The sequence below is a fragment of the Petromyzon marinus genome, chromosome 22, assembly GCF_048934315.1.
Source record: "Petromyzon marinus isolate PM22_M1 ecotype Great Lakes invasive population chromosome 22, UKy_Petmar_22M1.pri1.0, whole genome shotgun sequence".
NCBI classification, from domain to species: Eukaryota; Metazoa; Chordata; class Hyperoartia; order Petromyzontiformes; family Petromyzontidae; genus Petromyzon; species Petromyzon marinus.
This window is the reverse complement of record NC_133688.1, coordinates 9,847,122-9,869,221: the sequence shown is the minus strand read 5'-3', so window position 1 is coordinate 9,869,221 and position 22,100 is coordinate 9,847,122. Positions and strand designations below refer to the sequence as shown.

The 22,100-nt window shown below is 49.8% G+C and overlaps 1 protein-coding gene across 2 annotated transcripts in view; it reads right to left on the bottom strand.

Moving 5' to 3' along the window:
- Nucleotides 1-22,100, bottom strand: part of LOC116945031 (calcium-activated potassium channel subunit alpha-1) — a 169,998-nt gene that overhangs the window by 14,543 nt on the left and 133,355 nt on the right. For both annotated transcript variants that reach the window (XM_076068709.1, XM_076068710.1), the window contains exons 20-27: nucleotides 20,398-20,476; nucleotides 18,661-18,784; nucleotides 17,120-17,344; nucleotides 16,282-16,474; nucleotides 15,670-15,834; nucleotides 13,350-13,480; nucleotides 9,234-9,428; nucleotides 7,513-7,634 (exon numbers count right to left, since the gene is read on the bottom strand). In XM_076068709.1, the coding sequence (XP_075924824.1) occupies nucleotides 7,513-7,634; nucleotides 9,234-9,428; nucleotides 13,350-13,480; nucleotides 15,670-15,834; nucleotides 16,282-16,474; nucleotides 17,120-17,344; nucleotides 18,661-18,784; nucleotides 20,398-20,476 (1,234 nt within the window). The remainder of the gene's footprint in view (nucleotides 1-7,512; nucleotides 7,635-9,233; nucleotides 9,429-13,349; nucleotides 13,481-15,669; nucleotides 15,835-16,281; nucleotides 16,475-17,119; nucleotides 17,345-18,660; nucleotides 18,785-20,397; nucleotides 20,477-22,100) is intronic.

Here is a 22,100-nt window from a genome sequence, read left to right as displayed (position 1 = left end):
CAAAAAATCCAGAAAATGCATGTCAAAAATGTTATAAATTGATTTGCATTTTAATGAGGGCAATAAGTATTTGACCCCCTTTCAATCAGAAAGATTTCTGGCTCCCAGGTGTCTTTTATACAGGTAACGAGCTGAGATTAGGAGCACACTCTTAAAGGGAGTGCTCCTAATCTCAGCTTGTTACCTGTATAAAAGACACCTGTCCACAGAAGGAATCAATCAATCAGATTCCAAACTCTCCACCATGGCCAAGACCAAAGAGCTCTCCAAGGATGTCAGGGACAAGATTGTAGACCTACACAAGGCTGGAATGGGCTACAAGACCATTGCCAAGCAGCTTGGTGAGGTGACAATTGGTGCGAAGGTTCGAGTTGCCAAACGTCAGCCTCGAAACCTTAATGACTTGGAGAAGATCTGCAAAGAGGAGTGGGACAAAATCCCTCCTGAGATGTGTGCAAACCTGGTGGCCAACTACAAGAAACGTCTGACCTCTGTGATTGCCAACAAGGGTTTTGCCACCAAGTACTAAGTCACGTTTTGCAGAGGGGTCAAATACTTATTTCCCTCATTATAATGCAAATCAATTTATAAAATTTTTGACATGCTTTTTTAAGGATTTTTTTTGTTGTCATTCTGTCTCTCACTGTTCAAATAAACCTACCATTAAATTATAGACTGATCATTTCTTTGTCAGTGGGCAAACGTACAAAATCAGCAGGGGATCAAATACTTTTTTCCCTCACTGTACTGTTATTTTATATGTATGTATATCGTTTTGAATCTATCAATGAATGAACCAGGGCTTAGTATGATCCTCAATTTGCACTGCATGAGATATGTTCTTTCTGTGAAATACACAGAACCAGTTTCTACACCGCAACGAACATATAAATAATATAAATCCATATGCATATAAATCCATAAGCATATAAATCCATATGCTTATAAATCCATATGCTTTATTTCACACTGGATTGGACACGCGTTGATGATTGACTGAGTTAAAGGTTCGAGCGCTTGAGGAATTTATTAGCTTATTATTCACGCGCTTACTCGGTAGCTTATTGCATATCTTCATCACCAAGTATCTCCAGCGAGATTCACACTCTTAATTTATTGAATGCAAATACATCCTGTGTGTGTGCTTTGGTGAAGGAGGTGTGAATTCCCATTGCAATTCACTTCTCAATTTGTGCAAGGGGGGTACTTGAGAGCCCCAATTTGTTTTCATCCTTGAGGAGCAATGGGGCCTCTTTAACCAGACGTTATTGGTATTTTCCATGAATACACAAATACTCACCCTCGAGGCGTGCCTGTATGAGATGTGGGCAACGCTCGGCACATCAGGAGGGAACCGCGCGTGACCCAGACGGCGCTCACGCGCGTGCGCGCACGTTTAAATTATAGCATTGCGAGCACAATCGTCAATCAAAGGGCTCTCCCACTCTCGACCCAACAGCAGCATGCTGATGGCATTCAAGGTGCGTGTTTTTACGTGGTACAGCGCCGTGCTAACGACCCTGCAAGGCACCACAGCGCTAGCGGCGTCTCGCTTTGGGCCTCATTGCCTGTCTCTGCTTTGTTGTCCACAGTCACGTGACTGATACAGCTGATGAGAGGCACAATATGGTGGCATATTCAGAGTTACCCTTATATATGATATCCCGCACCTCCGATTAGCACGGTTGGCTACGTACGGTGCGAAAGAAGTTCAACATAAATAAATACGTATTCTGTTAAAACATTCAACTCCATGGTATTGTGATACACGGTGCTTTACTTTGGGCTTATGCTGGTTTTATCAGTTGGAATGTTGACCAAAGTGCCGGGTGTGGAATTAATACACATTTGAAATCCAGACGCTTGCGAAGGTTAGTGAGTAGATGGAACCCACATGGATACCCTACCTGTCGAGGATTCCATAGAGAAAGTTACTTATCCATCTGCATTGAGTTTGATGGTTCACCATATGTATGCATGGAATTTCTACGCACACTCTGGTTGTCGCAGGTGAAATCATAGATAAAATAGAAGTATCTGCAGTGGATGTCCACATTTGGCTGCCACTGCATCATCATCATCATTCCTTCCCAGCAACGTGCCCCCTACCCAAGTTCACCGATATTTCTGAAGTGTCAATAAGTCGCATCTCGTCACAAGTGGAACGGTGGCAATGCGCACCAAATCTTCACATGAAACAAAACCAATTAAGCACTACTCAAATTAAGCTTATGTTCGTTCAAGGCCGAGGTATACATGAATATTTTTTTTTAAAACCGGCATTTGAATAGTGGATGGGATTCGATGTCAAACATGATGTGGGAGTGCATTCCACAGCGAGGGAGCTGAAAATGAGAATGCTCGCCCAGCGATAGTCGTGCGTTTGATTTGAGGTGCAGTGAGTGAGCAGCTTCAGGTTGGAAGAGGAGAAGTGCCGTACTTGGGACTCGGTGTCGGCAGAAATGAGGGGGGAAAGTTAGACAGGGGTGAGTGCATGCGAAACTTTGAAAAACAATAAGTGGCTCCAGAGTGGAGGTGAAGCCAATGAAGCGAATTTAACACGGGGGATAGTGTGGTTACGTTTACAGGCACGGCACGAGTAAGTACCCTGGCAGCGGAATTTTGAACGTGTTGAAATCCGCTGAGCGAGAGACTCGGGAAGACCGTACAAAAGTGACTGACGGTCGTCAAGTCTGGAGGTTACAAGGGCGTGAATGTTTCAGCAGCAGTTTGAGCAACGGAGTTTTGAATGCGAAGGTTCTTGCGGAGATCACAGAGAGCTATTTTGCAAAGAAAGAAAATATGGTGAGAAATGGACAGCTCATTATGTTTTATAATTATCAATGCATTATTTATCATATTTATATACGTATTTAAAAAATTACAGACCGAGTAGCCTCTTCTCACGCTTATATAAATTGTTCTCGAACATCATTGGGTTCATGGTTCAGCAATGGTGCCTCCACCATTGACCACACACATAGCCTACTTCAAGATTCTGAAATAATTCTAGATTTGAAGCTTTCGTGACTGCAAGGATCCATACTCTTTGGTTCTATTCGGTAAAGTCAAAGAAAGAAAATATGGTGAGAAATGGACAGCTCATTATGTTTTATAATTATCAATGCATTATTTATCATATTTATATACGTATTTAAAAAATTACAGACCGAGTAGCCTCTTCTCACGCTTATATAAATTGTTCTCGAACATCATTGGGTTCATGGTTCAGCAATGGTGCCTCCACCATTGACCACACACATAGCCTACTTGAAGATTCTGAAATAATTCTAGATTTGAAGCTTTCGTGACTGCAAGGATCCATACTCTTTGGTTCTATTCGGTAAAGTCACGTAGGTAAAAAAAAATGTGATTTTTGTTGTTTTATTTTATTTTTTACCTACGTGACTTTACCGAATAGAACCAAAGAGTATTCTGAAATAAATTTAAAATCACATTATGCCTATAGCCTTCATATTTACGACGGACTATGCACACGGGGAAAATTGATGCAGCTATCCAAGCTCTCACAAACCGAGGCCTAAAATTAAAATATTCAGACGCAAAAAAAAAATCCATTTACAAAAAATGGGGACAGCTGCAATCACTGCCCTACGGGATTCATATCAATAATGAGTTCACTTGCCACATATGGGTTATTTTATTTTGTATATTTTTTGTTTGTGTACAATCCCTCGCATTTCCCTCCCCTTAAAACATTCCATGCTGCCGCCCGTAGTTCCTACGATAGTAGGGTAATGGGGCCCATCATTCTCCCTTTTCCCCTAAGCCCCGTGAGCAACCGCGCTTCGGGATTTTGTCCACGGAATTCCTGTGCCCCCTTCCCTTTGTACTGCTCGTGCTTTGTACCGGGCTCTTGTCAAAGTAAACAAAATAAATCAATTGGGACAGCTGCACTGAGATTATGTGACGTAACAAAACACATACTTATTGGGGGGGGGGGGAGTCAGAAAACTACGTGACACGCAAGACATTATTCACAGGAACATTATAAAGATGTTTCCCCCCCCCCCCTCCAAAATTGGGTTCGGAGAAATGAAGGCATGCGTATAATACGGCGGAACAACATTTCAATCTTCAGAATCTTAGTGATGGTGCAGTCTTCAGAAGCACACCACGAGGCATTATAAGGAGAAGCAAATCAAGGGTGGCTGCAAAGCTGAGCTGAAGTAAATAGGTTAAAAACTACAGCCGTGCACAACTTCACAGCAAACGGGTCCACCTTTGTCAAATTCAAAATGCTCATAAAAACGACACTTGACGCTGATAGAAGTGAGGTTTTGCCCGGCTAATATATAATACAGTTCTGTGTTGGGTGTTTTTGTGAATGCACACTACGCCAATAATATCATGCACCTAAAAAGCATTGTGATGCCGACATCGAATTACTTTTCATACTCACGGCCCCCGCAAGAGCACCAGATGGAACTCCTCTGAAAGAAACTTCCCACGGCTTGGCCTTGCTATTCTACAGAGGATGCAAGCGACCGTAATCGACGGCTGCATTAAAAGGGAAGTGGCAATAACATCCTTTGTTTATAAAAAAAAGGCCCTGTCGCTCAAGTGTGCTGAGGCTGAGAATAATGATTGAACCTCCTGTTTTTGAAGATGTCTCCCATTAAAACATCTTTGTTGGTTACCTCGATTTACAGTGTAAACAACAAACACAAGCTCGTTAATGGGCCACAAAAAGGAATGACACAGATTCACAGGCATGAACTAAGACAAGAGTTGTGTAAACAAAGTGCAGCGCTACGATTTGAAGTCACAATTAAAATGTGAGACGATATGACATTTATACACTGCGGAGCCCGCAGCCTCCAAAACCATTTTTTTTATGTGAAGCCAAAAGAAAACCTCGCTAAATTTACGATAGTAATTAGCATTTAGATGAGTTTGGCCCCAAGCCAACCGGAGCATGTAGCAGCAAATGCAAAAAAAAATCAGACTGGTGCAGTGTAAGTGTTCTGTGTGTTGGTGCGTGTGTTTGCGTGTGTGTGCTTATGTACACAAGGAGTGGTAGCGTAGTGGTGAACGCACTGCGCTATGAACCCAGCAACCAAAGTTCGATTCCCACTCACAACCAACATGAAGATCTGAACCGGTCCTGGGCCTCCCCTAGGTAGCCTTAAATGAAAACCTGGTGCGGTGTATAAACGTTAGTACATTAGCACTGGGAAAACAAAGGCGGAGCGGCACGGTATTGGCTACACCATCCCCACGTATGCTGTGTTGGCCTTCATAGGTGCTCGCTGACAGCACTTGCCCCAAGAATCTGTTAAGGCATTACGGGGAATCTTTGTCTTTGTGTGTTTATGCTTGTGTGTAGAGAGGAGATAGTTTAACAGTTAATGCGCTGCGCTACGAACCCGGCGACCCGAGTTCGATTCCCGTTCACGGTCAACACCAGTGACGATAATGTTATCTGAACCAGTCCTGGGCCTCCCCTAGGTCGACTCAGCCTCAAATGAGTACCTGGTAAAGTGTAAATATCGCCAAAAGGGAGACAAAGGTGGCCGGGCGTGGTGCTGCCATGGTACTGCCCACCCACCCAATTGTGTACCATTCCGGCCTTCATAAGTGCTCACTAACAGCCCTTTCCCCAACAGTCTGTTAAGGCTATACGGGGTATCTTTGTCTTCGTTTATTCTTGTCTGAATGTGCTATGCTCGTGGATTGCCAGGCTTAATTCAATGCCGTGTAATATTCCAGGGGTAATTTACCTGTGAACCTGGCCTAGGCCTAATAAGCCTAAAATAATATTGGGAATACAGTTCGGGACTAGGGCACCCAGACTCACAGACAACAATAGACAGCGAGGGGGTAGGGCACCCAGACTCACAGACAACAATAGACAGCGCGGGGCTGGGCAGACAGACTCACAGACAACAATAGACAGCGAGGGGGTAGGGCACCCAGACTCACAGACAACAATAGATAGCGAGGGGGTAGGGCACCCAGACTCACACACAACAATAGATAGCGAGGGGGTAGGACACCCAGACTCACAGACAACAATAGACAGCGAGGGGGTAGGGCACCCAGACTCACAGACAACAATAGACAGCGAGGGGGTAGGGCACCCAGACTCACAGACAACAATAGACAGCGAGGGGGTAGGGCACCCAGACTCACAGACAACAATAGACAGCGAGGGGGTAGGGCACCCAGACTCACAGACAACAATAGACAGCGAGGGGGTAGGGCACCCAGACTCACAGACAACAATAGACAGCAAGGGGGTAGGGCACCCAGACTCACAGACAACAATAGACAGCGAGGGGGTAGGGCACCCAGACTCACAGACAACAATAGACAGCGAGGGGGTAGGGCACCCAGACTCACAGACAACAATAGATAGCGAGGGGGTAGGGCACCCAGACTCACAGACAACAATAGACAGTGAGGGGGTAGGGCACCCAGACTCACAGACAACAATAGATAGCGAGGGGGTAGGGCGCCCAGACTCACAGACAACAATAGATAGCGAGGGGGTAGGACACCCAGACTCACAGACAACAATAGACAGCGAGGGGGTAGGGCACCCAGACTCACAGACAACAATAGACAGCGAGGGGGTAGGGCACCCAGACTCACAGACAACAATAGACAGCGAGGGGGTAGGGCACCCAGACTCACAGACAACAATAGACAGCGAGGGGGTAGGGCACCCAGACTCACAGACAACAATAGACAGCACGGGGCTAGGACAGACAGACTCACAGACAACAATAGACAGCGAGGGGGTAGGGCACCCAGACTCACAGACAACAATAGACAGCGAGGGGGTAGGGCACCCAGACTCACAGACAACAATAGACAGCGAGAGGCTAGGACACCCAGACTCACAGACAACAATAGACAGCGAGGGGCTAGGGCACCCAGACTCACAGACAACAATAGACAGCGAGGGGCTAGGGCACCCAGACTCACAGACGACACTAGACAGCGTGGGCTAGGGCACCCAGACTTACAGACGACAATAGACAGTGAGAGGCGAGGACACCCAGACGACACTAGACAGCGAGGGGCTAGGACACCCAGACTCACAGACGACACTAGACAGCGAGGGGCTAGGGCACCCAGACTCACAGACGACAATAGACAGCGTGGGGCTAGGGCACCCAGACTTACAGACGACAATAGACAGCGAGGGGCTAGGACACCCAGACGCACAGACGACACTAGACAGCGAGAGGCTAGGACACCCAGACGACACTAGACAGCGAGAGGCTAGGACACCCAGACTCACAGACAACACTAGACAGCGAGAGGCTAGGACACCCAGACGACACTAGACAGCGAGAGGCTAGGACACCCAGACAACAATAGACAGCGAGAGGCTAGGACACCCAGACGACACTAGACAGCGAGAGGCTAGGACACCCAGACGACACTAGACAGCGAGAGGCTAGGACACCCAGACGACACTAGACAGCGAGGGGCTAGGGCACGGAGGCGGTGGTGAGGGTGGGTTGTGCGTCGCGGTACCGTTTCTGTGACAGGAGCGCCGTGTTCTGCAACAGCGCGTCACGGTAGCGGTAGACCCCGAAGCACAGCATCCCGTGCGTGCGCAGCGCGCGGCAAAAGAGCTCCCCGTAGCTGCCGCCCTCCTGCAACAACAGGCAGTTGGGGGGGACATTGGGGGGGGGGGTATCTGCGTATGAACACATAGGTCGGCTTGCAGGTAAGCATTCAGGTGAATGCGTCGGTGAGAGGATGAGCATGTGTGCAGGCACAGAATACAGCTGAGAATCCAGGCGAGCGCACAGCTGAGAACGCAGGTGGGTAAATGGTTAGGTAAGGTGATAAATAAGTGAGTGCATTTGTGTATGTATTGATACCTGAGTGCAAAGGTATGCGTGTGCATGAGTGAGTGAGCCATTGAGCGTATGGTTGAGTGTGCAGGTGAGCGAGTGAGTGAGCCAGTGTGTATATGGTGGAATGCACGGGTGAGTTTTTGAGTGAGTGAGCCTGCGAGTGGATGGTTGAGTGCACAGGTGGGCGAGTGAGCTTGTGAGTTTATGGTTAAATGCACAGGTGAGTGAGTGAGCCGGTGAATGTATGGGTGAGTGAGTTGGTGAGTGTATAGGTGAGTGAGTGAGCCAGTGAATGTATGGGTGAGTGAGTAAGCCGGTGAGTGCATGGGCGAGTGAGTAAGCAGGTGAGTGCATGGGTGAGTGAGTGAGCCGGTGAGTGTATGGGTGAGTGAGCCGGTGACTGTATGGGTGGGTGGGTGAGCCGGTGAGTGTATGGGTGGGTGGGTGAGCCGGTGAGTGTATGGGTGAGTGAGCCGGTGAGTGTATGGGTAGGTGGGTGAGCCGGTGAGTGTATGGGTGAGTGAGCCGGTGAGTGTATGGGTGAGTGAGTGAGCTGGTGAGTGTATGGGTGAGTGAGTGAGCCGGTGAGTGTATGGGTGGGTGAGTGAGCCGGTGAGTGTATGGGTGGGTGGGTGAGCCGGTGAGTGTATGGGTGGGTGGGTGAGCCGGTGAGTGTATGGGTGGGTGGGTGAGCCGGTGAGTGTATGGGTGGGTGGGTGAGCCGGTGAGTGTATGGGTGAGTGAGTGTGCCGGTGAGTGTATGGGTGAGTGAGTGAGCCGGTGAGTGTATGGCTGAGTGAGTGAGCCGGTGAGTGTATGGGTAGGTGGGTGAGCCGGTGAGTGTATGGGTGAGTGAGTGAGCCGGTGAGTGTATGGGTGGGTGGGTGAGCCGGTGAGTGTATGGGTGAGTGAGTGAGCCGGTGAGTGTGTGGGTGAGTGAGTGAGCCGGTGAGTGTATGGGTGAGTGAGTGAGCCGGTGAGTGTATGGGTGAGTGAGTGAGCCGGGGAGTGTATGGGTGAGTGAGTGAGCCGGTGAGTGTATGGGTGAGTAAGTGAGCCGGTGAGTGTATGGCTGAGTGAGTGAGCCGGTGAGTGTATGGGTAGGTGGGTGAGCCGGTGAGTGTATGGGTGAGTGAGTGTGCCGGTGAGTGTATGGGTGAGTGAGTGAGCCGGTGAGTGTATGGCTGAGTGAGTGAGCCGGTGAGTGTATGGCTGAGTGAGTGAGCCGGTGAGTGTATGGCTGAGTAAGTGAGCCGGTGAGTGTATGGCTGAGTGAGTGAGCCGGTGAGTGTATGGGTAGGTGGGTGAGCCGGTGAGTGTATGGGTGAGTGAGTGAGCCGGTGAGTGTGCGCATGCTCGCTCTCCCCCCCCCCCCCCCCCCAGCCTTCCCACCCCGAGGTCGGCGAAGGGCCCCTGGTTGAGCGGCAGGTGCGCCACGTGGCAGGTGTCGCGAGCGGCGAGCGTGCGTGGCGTGCTGTAGGCGCCACGCAGGGAGCCCTCCTCCGCCAGCAGCGCCTCCAGCTCCGGCGTGGCGCCACCCGTCACCAGCGTGCGGATCAGCGTGAGCGTGTGGTCGTTGAAGTACGTCTGCGAGGTACCGGGGAGGCGGCGGTGGTGAGCGATAGACGTCGCCATCGTCGTCATCGTCATCATCATCATCACCGACCGTGGTCTAGCTTCCACACGCAAAGCCGATTTCATCGCTCCATCTCATCGTCCACGTCCTCTTGGACGTGCTCAACCCCTTGCTCGCCACACTCTCGTCATTCTCGACCGTCCGCCAGCATCCCTTCTCGCGTCATCTTATTCGGTTATATTCTGGATTTTCTCCAGGCCATCCCATTGCCTCTCACGTGCAAACTGCTCCTTACAACAATCACACATGAGAGTCTTGAGACTGGGTAAATAAATAACACCGCGATTATTTGAAAATATACGTTGGCTATTATCTTTAGCAATGTACGTTCATGCCCTTGTATCTCCAATCCAGTTTTAAGAGCACGTCACCTAATGTCCCTGTGAAGAGCCTTGATAGGGATATTTGGAAATGGAATTTTCATCACGAATTGAGAACACACGGAGAAGAGCAATGCGGCCGACCCAATACCAACGGTGAAAGTGATCATCATTTTACAGCCCTGGCCACTGCTGTATGAAGGCCTCAATCACGCTATGTCAACCACCGGGGTTGTTTGACCATAATGCATCACGCTGGTCAGTGTGGGTCAGCAAAAGGATGGCCCAGGACTGGTCTAACTCGCCACTGATTTTAGCCCTTGCAAGTGCGGCAACCACTAGGCTGCTGCTCCCCCTTATGAGCATCACGAATGATATGACGCAGTAGACATAGCAATCACAAGACACAGTTGTTGATGCGTACCGTATTTTTTTTTACTTGTATAACTCTTTAAAAGGGCTCACCCCAGATTACTTGCAGGAAGTAATACATTTATATATTCCATCAAGGTTTCATCTTCTTTGGTTCTTTCGGTAAAGTCACGTAGAATGAGAATAAAATAATAAATTAATAAAATAAAATAACACAATAAAATTCTCAAGACGTTTCGGCCACAACACAAGTGGCCTTCTTCAGGTGAAAGGAACAAACCTGTCGGGACGACAGAGCTACAATGTTTTTTTTATTTTATTCTCATTCTACGTGACTTTACTGAAAGAACCAAATAAGATGAATCCTTGCAGTCACGAAAGCTTTAAATCGAAATCCATCAAGGTTCTTAAGATCTTCTGATTTACAACTGCTCAGCACTGCCCTGTCTAGGTAGTGCTTATTTGGTGAATGGGCTTCTGTTAGCGTGCCACTCAAGCTATGGAACGCCTTGCCACTTAAAATCAGGGCAATCAGAGTCACCAGATATATTTGTCTGCTTTGAAAACCCATCTCTTTAAAGTGGCCTTCACTCTTTAGTTTGGCCGGTTGCCCTGGCTCTGTTTTTGTTTCCTGCTTTTCACGCATTGCGCATTGGAATCCTAGGATGGAATTCGCATATTTACATTTTAATTGTTATTAAAAAAGAGAAACTGGGAATAAACCTATATTTTAAACAAAGAAATGTGGAGCTATGCATACTTGGAATTACATCGAGAGATATCAATTACATTATGTTGACTGTTAAGAAGCGTTAGAGGGATTGGCAGGACACGTAACCAGCAAAGATTGTGCGTTTGAGACCAATTACAGAGAGTGGCCGCCAAGGGAAGGAACACCCCGGAGACTACTGCCACCGCGGAGATGGAGCAATGTAATCAGCTGGCGTGTAGGTGGTGCTAGGTAGATCGTTACACCGCAGGACCGCGAGAGCGGACTGCAGCTTGGGGAGGGCCCTCGTCTAGCAGTGGATTGATCGTGACCGCCGGTGACGATGATTACTAAAAACTATTTTTTTTTAAATATTTTACCGGCGAAGGCCCACTGAGCTTTATAGCTCTCTTTCAGAAGCAACCTGAATATCACAAATAATAGTTCAACGAAGTGGCTTATCATCACATGGAAAATTTATAGCAGCCAAATACTCTAAACCCACGTTGATTCTAAATGTGGAGGGAAAACCCGGAGGGTCCAGAGAAAAATCCACGTGACTACGGGGAGAGACACGCCAACTCCATATATATAGGCATCAGGCTCGGGATCGCACCCACGACCTCCTGCATAGTAGGCGAGGCAGTTAACATCTCGCCTCATTGGTGCCGTGTAATGGTCGTGACACTGTGCTGCAAATACGGTGGAAATCGTTGAGGCAGAGGGACGTTCGGCTCCCGTGCATCTGTGAGCCACGAGCCTGAAGTGACCCTGCAAGGAGGCTTTTCCAAATGTCATCCTTGGCATAACAAGTAAACGCACAAAGAAATCGTACCAAACTAATCGATACCATCGTGGTAATTACTGTCGTTAGCATCACAAAGGAGATGTTTTATCTCTGTGAGCTATTGCGTGCTTTTAACTAGGAAAATTAATGTACTCATTAATACATAGCTGGCCCACGAAAGTTCAATTAACGCTCTTAGAGCTGAACCTGACCAGTCAATTACTGATTAAGTAATTGTGTGTGTGAATGTGTGCACGTGTATGTATGTGTGCACATGTGTATGTGTGTGCTTCGGGAGTGGCGGTGCAGTAGATAACGCACTCTCCTATGAACTGGGTGACTTGATTTTAAATTTCCAGTCATGGCTTACTGTACATCAGTGGTGAGTGAGCAGCACACACTGCACTGATGAGCAAGTCCAGTACTCTAACGGTGAAGGCGGTGATAGTGTATGTGTATATATGGGGAGTGGGGAGTGGTAGTGTAACGGGTAGCGCGCTGTGCTACGAACCCGGCGACCTGGGTTCAATTCCTGCTCACGCCCAACACTAGTGACGATTATCTGGGCCAGTTATGGGTCTCCCCTAGGCCGACTCAGCCTCAAATGAGTACCTGGTGCAGTGTGTAAAAACATTGCTACTGGGGAGACAAAGGCGGTCGGGCGTGGAGAGAGTGGAAAGTTCCCCCATATCTGGGCATTGTGCTTATGACCGGCTCCAGTTTAATAGCAGAGGTCTCACTCCGAATCAGCCGAGCGGCATTATCTTTTCATCGGTTGCGTAACGCTGTGTGGAAGCTACCTGGTCTGTCACTCCGCACGAAGCTTCAGGTCTTCTCGGCCACAGTAATTCCCTCCCTTCTCTATGCTTGCGAAACGTGGACCCCCCTAATGGAACATCTTCGCCGGTTAGAAACATTTTAAGCTGGCCTGCCTACGATCCATCCTGGGTTTAACCAGGCTGGATTGTGTGAGGAGCTAACAAATACTTGAAAAATCTGGGCACGGTCCCATCGGTGAGCTCCTCCGGCAGGCAAGGCTGCGTTGGCTGGGTCATGTAGCCTGCATGCCCAGTCACCGTATGCCTAAACAGCTTTTGTTTGGCCAGATTGAGGGGGCTAAACGGGCGCGGCACGGGCTAGAGAAGAGATGGAGTGATGTGGTACAGGAGGACGTGGAGCTGAGTGGACTTGCCGATGACTGGTACCAGCGGTGTCAAGATCGACCTCTGTGGAGGAGGCTCGTGAAGGACGCTGCTACTGGGCAGTTGGAGGCAGTTGCCCTCCAACAACAACGGAGGGCGGAGGAGCGACGCTCACAACAAGGAACGCCGGGTGGCTAAAGCAAAGCAAGTTGGCACAGTACGGAGCACAGGTGGCGCATCAGCCAGTCATCTCAGTCAGTCGACCTGTGGAATCTGGGTCTGCTCCATGACCTCCTGCCAGCGGGCGTTCGACACTTCACGTGGCCTCAAAGTGCACATGGCCTGGCACAAGCGTCGTGGTGACGTCACCGCCACTTAGTGGTGAATGGCGGTTGTTGTGTGTATGCATAGGTGTGTGTATAAAGGCGTGTGTATGTGTATAGAGCTATGTGTGTATAGAGGGGTGTGTGTATGTATAGGCGTGTGTGTGCATGTCGAGGTGCATGTCTAGGTGTGTGTATATAGAGGTGTGTGGCACTCACCGCGCTCATGAGCGAGTCGAGCACGCTGACGGTGAAGGCGGTGCCGCAAGCGAACGGCTGGGTGAGGTAGAGCTCAGTGTCCGGGTCGTCATCGTCGTCCTGGTCCAGGAACTGCACGTTCGAGTCGTTCACTTTGGTGGATTGAGTACAGAAAAACAGAGACAAAGATCCCCCGTATAGCCTTGACAGACTGCTGGGGAAAGTGCGGTCAGCCAGTAGTACCTATGAAGGCTGGCACCTTTGTCTCCCCAGTGCTGACGTTTGCACGCCGCACCGGGTACCCATTTGAGCACACATATATATACATGCCCACACACATACATGCCCACACACACACATGCCCACATACATGCCCACACACACACATGCCCACATACATGCCCACACACATACATGCCCACACACACACATGCCCACACATATACATGCCCACACACATACATGCCCACATACATGCCCACACACACACATGCCCACACACATACATGCCCACGCACATACATGCCCACACACACACATGCCCACACAAATACATGCCCACATACATGCCCACACACATAAATGCCCACACACAGACACTCCACACACACATACATGCCCACACACATACACTCCACATGCATCTCACACGTACACCAATAGTGGCACTGGAGGTGACTGTGGTACTGGTGGTGGAGGCGACTGTGGTACTGGTGGTGGAGGTGACGGTGGTATTGGTGGTGGTGACGGTGGTATTGGTGGTGGAGGTAACGGTGGTACTGGTGGTGGAGGTGACGGTGGTACTGGTGGTGGAGGTGACTGTGGTATTGGTGGTGGAGGTGACGGTGGTACTGGTGGTGGAGGTGACGGTGGTATTGGTGGTGGTGACGGTGGTATTGGTGGTGGAGGTGACGGTGGTACTGGTGGTGGAGGTGACTGTGGTATTGGTGGTGGAGGTGACGGTGGTACTGGTGGTGGAGGTGACTGTGGTATTGGTGGTGGAGGTGACGGTGGTACTGGTGGTGGAGGTGACGGTGGTATTGGTGGTGGTGGTGACGGTGGTATTGGTGGTGGAGGTGACGGTGGTACTGGTGGTGGTGGTGACAGTGGTACTGGTGGTGGAGGTGACGGTGGTACTGGTGGTGGAGGTGACGGTGGTACTGGTGGTGGAGGTGACGGTGGTACTGGTTGTGGAGGTGACGGTGGTACTGGTGGTGGAGGTGACGGTGGTTCTGCTGGTGGAGGTGACGGTGGTACTGGTGGTGGAGGTGACGGTGGTACTGGTAGTGGAGGTGACGGTGGTACTGGTGGTGGAGGTGACGGTGGTACTGGTAGTGGAGGTGACGGTGGTACTGGTGGTGGAGGTGACGGTGGTATTGGTGGTGGTGGTGACGGTGGTACTAGTGGTGGTGGTGACGGTGGTATTGTTGGTGGAGGCGACGGTGGTACTGGTGGTGGTGGAGGTGACGGTGGTACTGGTGGTGGAGGCGACGGTGGTACTGGTGGTGGTGACGGTGGTACTGGTGGTGGAGGTGACGGTGGTACTGGTGGTGGTGACGGTGGTACTGGTGGTGGAGGTGACGGTGGTACTGGTGGTGGAGGTGACGGTGGTACTGGTGGTGGAGGTGACGGTGGTACTGGTGGTGACGGTGGTACTGGTGGTGACGGTGGTACTGGTGGTGGAGGTGACGGTGGTACTGGTGGTGGAGGTGACGGTGGTACTGGTGGTGGTGGAGGTGACGGTGGTACTGGTGGTGGAGGTGATGGTGGTACTGGTGGTGGAGGTGACGGTGGTACTGGTGGTGACGGTGGTACTGGTGGTGGAGGTGACTGTGGTACTGGTGGTGGAGGTGACGGTGGTACTGGTGGTGGAGGTGACGGTGGTACTGGTGGTGGAGGTGACGGTGGTACTGGTGGTGGAGGTGACGGTGGTACTGGTGGTGACGGTGGTACTGGTGGTGGAGGTGACTGTGGTACTGGTGGTGGAGGTGACGGTGGTACTGGTGGTGGAGGTGACTGTGGTACTGGTGGTGGAGGTGACTGTGGTACTGGTGGTGGAGGTGACGGTGGTACTGGTGGTGGAGGTGACTGTGGTACTGGTGGTGGAGGTGACTGTGGTACTGGTGGTGGAGGTGACGGTGGTACTGGTGGTGGAGGTGACGGTGGTACTGGTGGTGGAGGTGACGGTGGTACTGGTGGTGGAGGTGACGGTGGTACTGGTGGTGGAGGTGACGGTGGTATTGGTGGTGACGGTGGTTCTGCTGGTGGAGGCGACGGTGGTACTGGTGGTGGAGGTGACGGTGGTACTGGTGGTGCCGGCATGGGCGAGGTGGCTGCGTACCCAGCTCCGTCACCATGGGCACGTGCGCGCCGCTCGTGATGTGCGAGTCGAGCCGGGGCCTGCCGAGCCGGGGGCCGCCCTGGTTGGCCGGCCCTTCGTCCGGGTCCCTCGCAGCCCCCTCCTCCTCATCCCGGGGGTCGGGCTCCAGGCCGGGCGGCATGAACCCTGGGAGGGACGCGCCGCATCGCACCACCGCACCGTCAGCAGCCCGGCCGCACAGGAGCCTGGGCTGGTGCCGAAGTCCCACAACTTCCGTGCGTAACCGTGCAGGAATACGCTCGGATGAATCTATGGTAAAGGCGCGTACGCACGTACGCTGAACTTTTTCGCAACGTACGTAGCCAACGAGGGGGTGGGTGGCCAGCACCACGCCTGGCCGCATATATCTCCCCAGACCAGCACCTGGTGCGATGTGTAAACAATTGAGGCTTAGTCGACATACGGGAGGCCCAGGACCGGTTCAGATAATTGACACCGGTGTTGGCCCTGAGCGGGAATGGAATTCGGGTCGCTGGGTTCGCACGGCCCTGCAAATCATGGCCACTGCTGGCATACAGAAGTGAGGGAGAGAGGGAGGGAAGGAGGGAGGGAGGGAGCGAGCGAGCGACTGACCACGGGAGTTTGCACGCAGGGGCCCTATGGCGTCGTGGAAGAGCATGCTCTTGATGTTGAGGGACGCGAGGATGCACTCTTTGTCCTGCAGCGACGCATCGTCCGAGCAGCCCTCCCCGGCCGACAGGATGACGCACATGTCGCACAGGTTCACGCTGACGGCGCGCAGGTCGGCCCGGCTCAGCGGCGAGCCCTGCGCACAACGGGCAGCGGCCGCTCATCAGAATCGGAATCTTCATTTATTGCTGGAGGAAGCTCTATTTCACAGTGCCCCAGTAGGGGCACGGGATCAGAACGTTACAACAACAAACAATAAAATAACACGATAGGAGTGCAAAGTATACAAGAGGTTAACAAATCACTTAAAAATATATAGAAATAAAACGAAACTATTTTTTTTATCTTACCAGGTTCAGCCCACTGAACTTTTAGCGTCTCTTTCAGACGTTGTGGGTTTAATTGAATCATTCTTACATTAGTCCATTGTTAGGGTGGGGGGGCGTCAGCATGACACACGAACCCGGCTCAACGCTACTGGATGCGGGTGACATCACCACCACACACCTGCCTGCCCGCATGCCAGCCAGTCAGCCAGCAAAACCTTTTTTTCATCGTATGATATAATCAAGTAACATGTTTGGTCTTCCTGAATTATCTCAGTCTGCATCTTCAGTCAGACTCGCTAATGTTCTTTGATCAGTCAGTAATTGTTAGGCAGTCCCAGCCACTGCCATGCCAGCCGAATTTCGTCCAACTGTAGTCATCGTCGACTGAATGAAAACCAAAAAAAAACCTGCTACTTTTGCAACTTTCGCCACGGGAATGCACGCGGTCTCACGGGAAGGATGGAGATCTTGGGGAAGTGATTGAGGGACTCCCACTCGCGCCGCAGGTACTCGAGCGAGCCGAGCAGCACGATGTGCTTGAGCTCACGCCGGCGGAAGTTGCTAGCGCGCAGCGGCATCACGAAGTTGCGCAGCCCGGCCAGGGCTGAGGTGGCGCCGCCGAAGATGCACACCACCACGTGCCCGCTGAGTGCCGTCATGGCCGCCTCGGCACGCGTCTACCCGCCAACCGACACGGTAAGCGTGAACGCGACACAACGACGACGACGACAAGAAAGTGTGTGACGGCTGTAGTGACAACACGCACCGTCACAACACGGAACACACACCGTCACAACACGCACCGTTACAACACGGAACACACACCGTTACAACACGCACCGTTACAAAGCGGAACACACACCGTTACAACAAGGAACACACACCGTTACAACACGCACCGTTACAAAGCGGAACACACACCGTTACAACAAGGAACACACACCGTTACAACACGCACCGCTACAACACGGAACACGCACCATTTAAACGCGGAACACGCACCGTTACAAAGCGGAACACACATCGTTAGAACGCGGTTTCTGAGCGAGCAGATGACGAACTACTTTACTGATCTGCAAGGCTGAGCAGTATGATACAGTATGTGGTGCATCCCCATCTCCCGCACCTCTGATTAGCACGGGTTGGCTCTGTACGGTGCGAAAGAAGTTAAGGGTACATATATCTCTGTTCTTTGTCCTGCCATGGGATGGCTACAGACTTATTTTAAAGTGAAAATGCGATTCAAATGTGAATTTATTTATTCCCTATAATGTGTATATGTATAAGTAATTCCTCGCTTGACGCATTTTTGCTTAAAACGGAACTTTTCGCAAACGCATCTACTGAATTAAACAAGGCATGACTGAAACGAACTTTTTTCACGTTGAAGATAACTGCTATATTTGAGAAAAGCAACGCATACTGTGGAACATAACTCGAAAATCCACACAAAGACATTTAAAACATTCTGGCAAACCTTGTGATTATGCACGGACCACAGACACTGTCTCCAAATCACTGGGTAAATAGACAGTCCTGGTGGTCATGGTGATAGCGGTTGTGGTGACGGCGGTTGAGATGGCGGTTATGGTGATAGCGGTTGTGTTGATGGTGGTTGCGAATACGGTTATGGTGATAGCGGTTGTGTTGATGGTGGTTGCGATGACGGTTATGGTGATAGCGGTTGTGTTGATGGTGGTTGAGATGGCGGTTATGGTGATAGCGGTTGTGTTGATGGTGGTTGAGATGGCGGTTATGGTGATAGCGGTTGTGTTGATGATGATCGCGATGACGGTTATGGTGATAGCGGTTGTGTTGATGGTGGTTGAGATGGCAGTTATAGCGGTTGTGTTGATGATGGTTGCGATGGCGGTTATGGTGATAGCGGTTGTGTTGATGGTGGTTGCGATGGCGGTTATGGTGATAGCGGTTGTGTTGATGGTGGTTGCGATAAGTGGTCACGTTGTGACAGTCAAGGCCCTGGGTTCCTCACCAGCAGCACCTGCTCGATGTCCCGTGCCGGGCACCAGTGGAACATGCCCGTGGAGTCGAAGCGCATCACGTTGGTGCCAAAGTGATCCGCTGCATCCATGCGTCCCGCCTCCATTGAGCTGTGCCTGCCGGAGGTTCGCAATAAGGTCAAAGGTTCAGGCAGCTAAAGAGGTTGGCCCATGCTAATCTCCATCCATTGCCTGAAGTCGGTGGTAAAGAAATTCCACTTCAACTCGCGACTCACCTGAGTAGCCAGATAATTTTGTGGGACCCATGCCCAGTGTGATAGTGTGTGAGTAACAGTGGCGGCTGGTGACCTCTAAGTCAGAGACAGCACAAGTACGAACCATCGCCAAGAAACAAGGAAATCTTAACATCTTTGGGAAGTCATGTAAGCAAACACCAGTGTACTGTTAACACATTCACACCTCTGTATGAACGTGTTACAGACAGACACAAAGACTCATGCAGAGACACACAGACATGGAAGCAGAGACACACACAGAGACACGGAGACACACACAGAGACACGGAGACATACACAGACACGTAGACACGGAGACAGAGACACAAAGAGACGGAGACACACAGGCACGGAGACACAAAGACAAAGATCCCCCGTATAGCCGTAACAGACTGTTTTGGTAGCGAGCACCTATTGAAGGCCGGCACGGCGCACGAGGCTGTGGGTTGCCAGCACCACGCCCGACCGCCTTTGTCTCCCGAGTGACACACAGACACGAATACACAAACACGGACGCAGAGATACCCAGAGACCAGACACGGAGACACTCATGCAGTTGGGCATATTTTGGTCACGGATTTGATCAGTGCAACTTAATTTACTTGTTCTTGACAACATCAGATAGGGAATTCTCCCTCAGTTACAACGCATTTCCACCCACCCGGACGGACCAACGGTGACTCTTTGGCTCTGTGTGCGCCGTGCAGATTGAGCAAGATAGAAATTGTGTGCCGTGGGGTGAAACCGGTTGAGAAGCACTGCAGCACACACCACCATCACCTCCACCAGAACTCACGTTCAGTTGCAGCACACAATAGCTCTCTTGGTCCAGACCATATTACACACGTGGTGGGGACTGCACACCTGTCAACCCCTTATGAGTCCCCTACCTTACTACAGACCAATTCAGACCTCATTGGTCACCCCCCGTGCCCTTATACATCTCAACGTTCATCCTACCGAGTCCCATCACAAAAAAAATTGACAAAACATTTTTTTATTCAATTTCCCTGGAGAAGAATACGGGTGAACCGCATGGGTTGACAGGTATGGGACTGCGTTGTAATTTATTTCTAATCATGTACGCATGTTGAATTTCTTTATGTAGCCAACCGTGCTAATTGGAGTCTTGTCGAGATCTCATCTTTTCGTTTCGCTCCACGCGCTGGAGCGAAACGTCGGACATAGTGCCGAACTAAAAAGGCACCAACAACGCTCAAAGACCGCATCCGAGGGATATGCCTGTACAGCACAAGTGCAAAAGCCAACGCAGCAGCGAGAGGGATGTTACTTTGTTCACGTTAACAGTGTCACCTGAAAACGAATTTCTTTAAAAATGATTTTATTTTGCCTTTAGTTTGTTGTCCTTCCCCCCCCCCCGCACCTCCGATTAGCACGGCGTACGGTGCAAAATAATTCGAACATACACACGCAACACATAGCCTGTGTGTTGCTTGTGTGTGTTGTATGTGCAGGGCCACGCGTGTAACTCACGGTTGCAGCTGCATGCTGTGGTCCGCCCATTCGTCGCTGCCCCTCCGCTGCTTGCGCGATGAGCACACCTCCTCATTGGCTGCCGGGCAAGCCAATCACAATCACCACCGTTGAAGCACACACAGCATCAAAGACACTCAATGTCCTTATTAATGTATGAATATGGCAATATTATGCAGGAGCTAAATGCCGATGTCTGGGGCCGCGAGCACACGACATGCTTTTTAGGAGGGAGAGAGATTTTGTGTCGTTTTGCTTTTACTCCTCCATTGAAGGAGACTCAGACTAAGGGTGGTTTTACTTTATAGTCCATCGGCCTGTTGATGTTGTGATGCGTTTGATGGTTACACCACCGGTGTCTTCGAGGAGGAATGTCAAAAGCCAGGAGGTGTGCGATGTTTGGGTCCCGAATGAGGCGATCAGTGTGGACATCACGAATAACTAGGGTCGCCACAATGTGGCGATACCACGAGATATCGTCGCACGATAAAAAAAAATCCGCGATAATTGTATCCTCCATTTTCGTATAATACCACTGTCGTTAACTTTAAGTCTTCATTTCAACGGGAAAATGAAAGAAACAAGTTCACAAAATAAAAGTGTATAAATATTTAAAACGAAATCAACGATTCAATTAGTGCTCTGTGAAAAGTTTTCCAAGCAAATCGGTGATTATACGACGCCTTCGTCGTTATAAGCGTGGCAGGTTGTACGCTTGCAGTGATTCGACGGCGTGGCGAGCTTCTTTAACCGCAGTTGAGTAAACCACCGTTGAAGAACTTTCAAGTATTTTTTTTTAATTAGTACTGTGTAGTAATTAGTACTATGTAGTAATTAGTACTATGTAGTACATCAGAGCACAAAAAAATACAATATGTGACGCACAATGACAAAGCTATGGAAAACTCAGATCGTGATTATCGTCACATCGCAAACGTGAATATCGTACTGTGTCCTGATATCACAGAATCCATACCTTGACCAGGACAAGAGCCACTGCTGCTCACAAGACTTGTCAGTGAGGTCTCAAGGTGTCACTTGTGATGCCGGGGGGTTTCAATGTTGAATGTCACTTTAAGCCATTGATTTCTTACATTAGATGGTGTTTAGTGTGCACTCTGTATTTGCGCCAAGTAACTACACATTCTAACTAGAATTTTACACTTTTAGATGTGATATTCTTGGTTATTGTCCCTCTATAGAACGTCATTTTAAAATTTTTACAAAAATAATTCCACCTTATTTATCTTTTTTATTGTATCCCACGTTTCGATACAACACAATTATTCCCCAGTTTCAAAAGATATAACATTACAAATATCCGAGGCTATTTTTGCTAAATTCTACAGGACAGTCATGAACATGGAGTGAGCCATCAATCTGCACTGACATTCAAGGCTGTGTTTATCTACACAATGGGACGCTGCTGCATTGCCTCATATAAACATTACTCAATTGTATTTCATATTGCATACAAATATTCTATAGCATACATTCATAGCATTTTAAATGTATATGTAGATATAAATATCCCAATTCCTGTCAGCAGAGCTTGTGAGTAAATGTGTACATCTTGACTTTGGAGAAGGCTATCTGTAAGAATGAAGACAAAATCTGCTTTTGTCAACAGCCACGTTTTGAATTAATGTTTGTAGCTCATAATTATCAAATGCATACTCAATATTATAATTGCATTCATATAT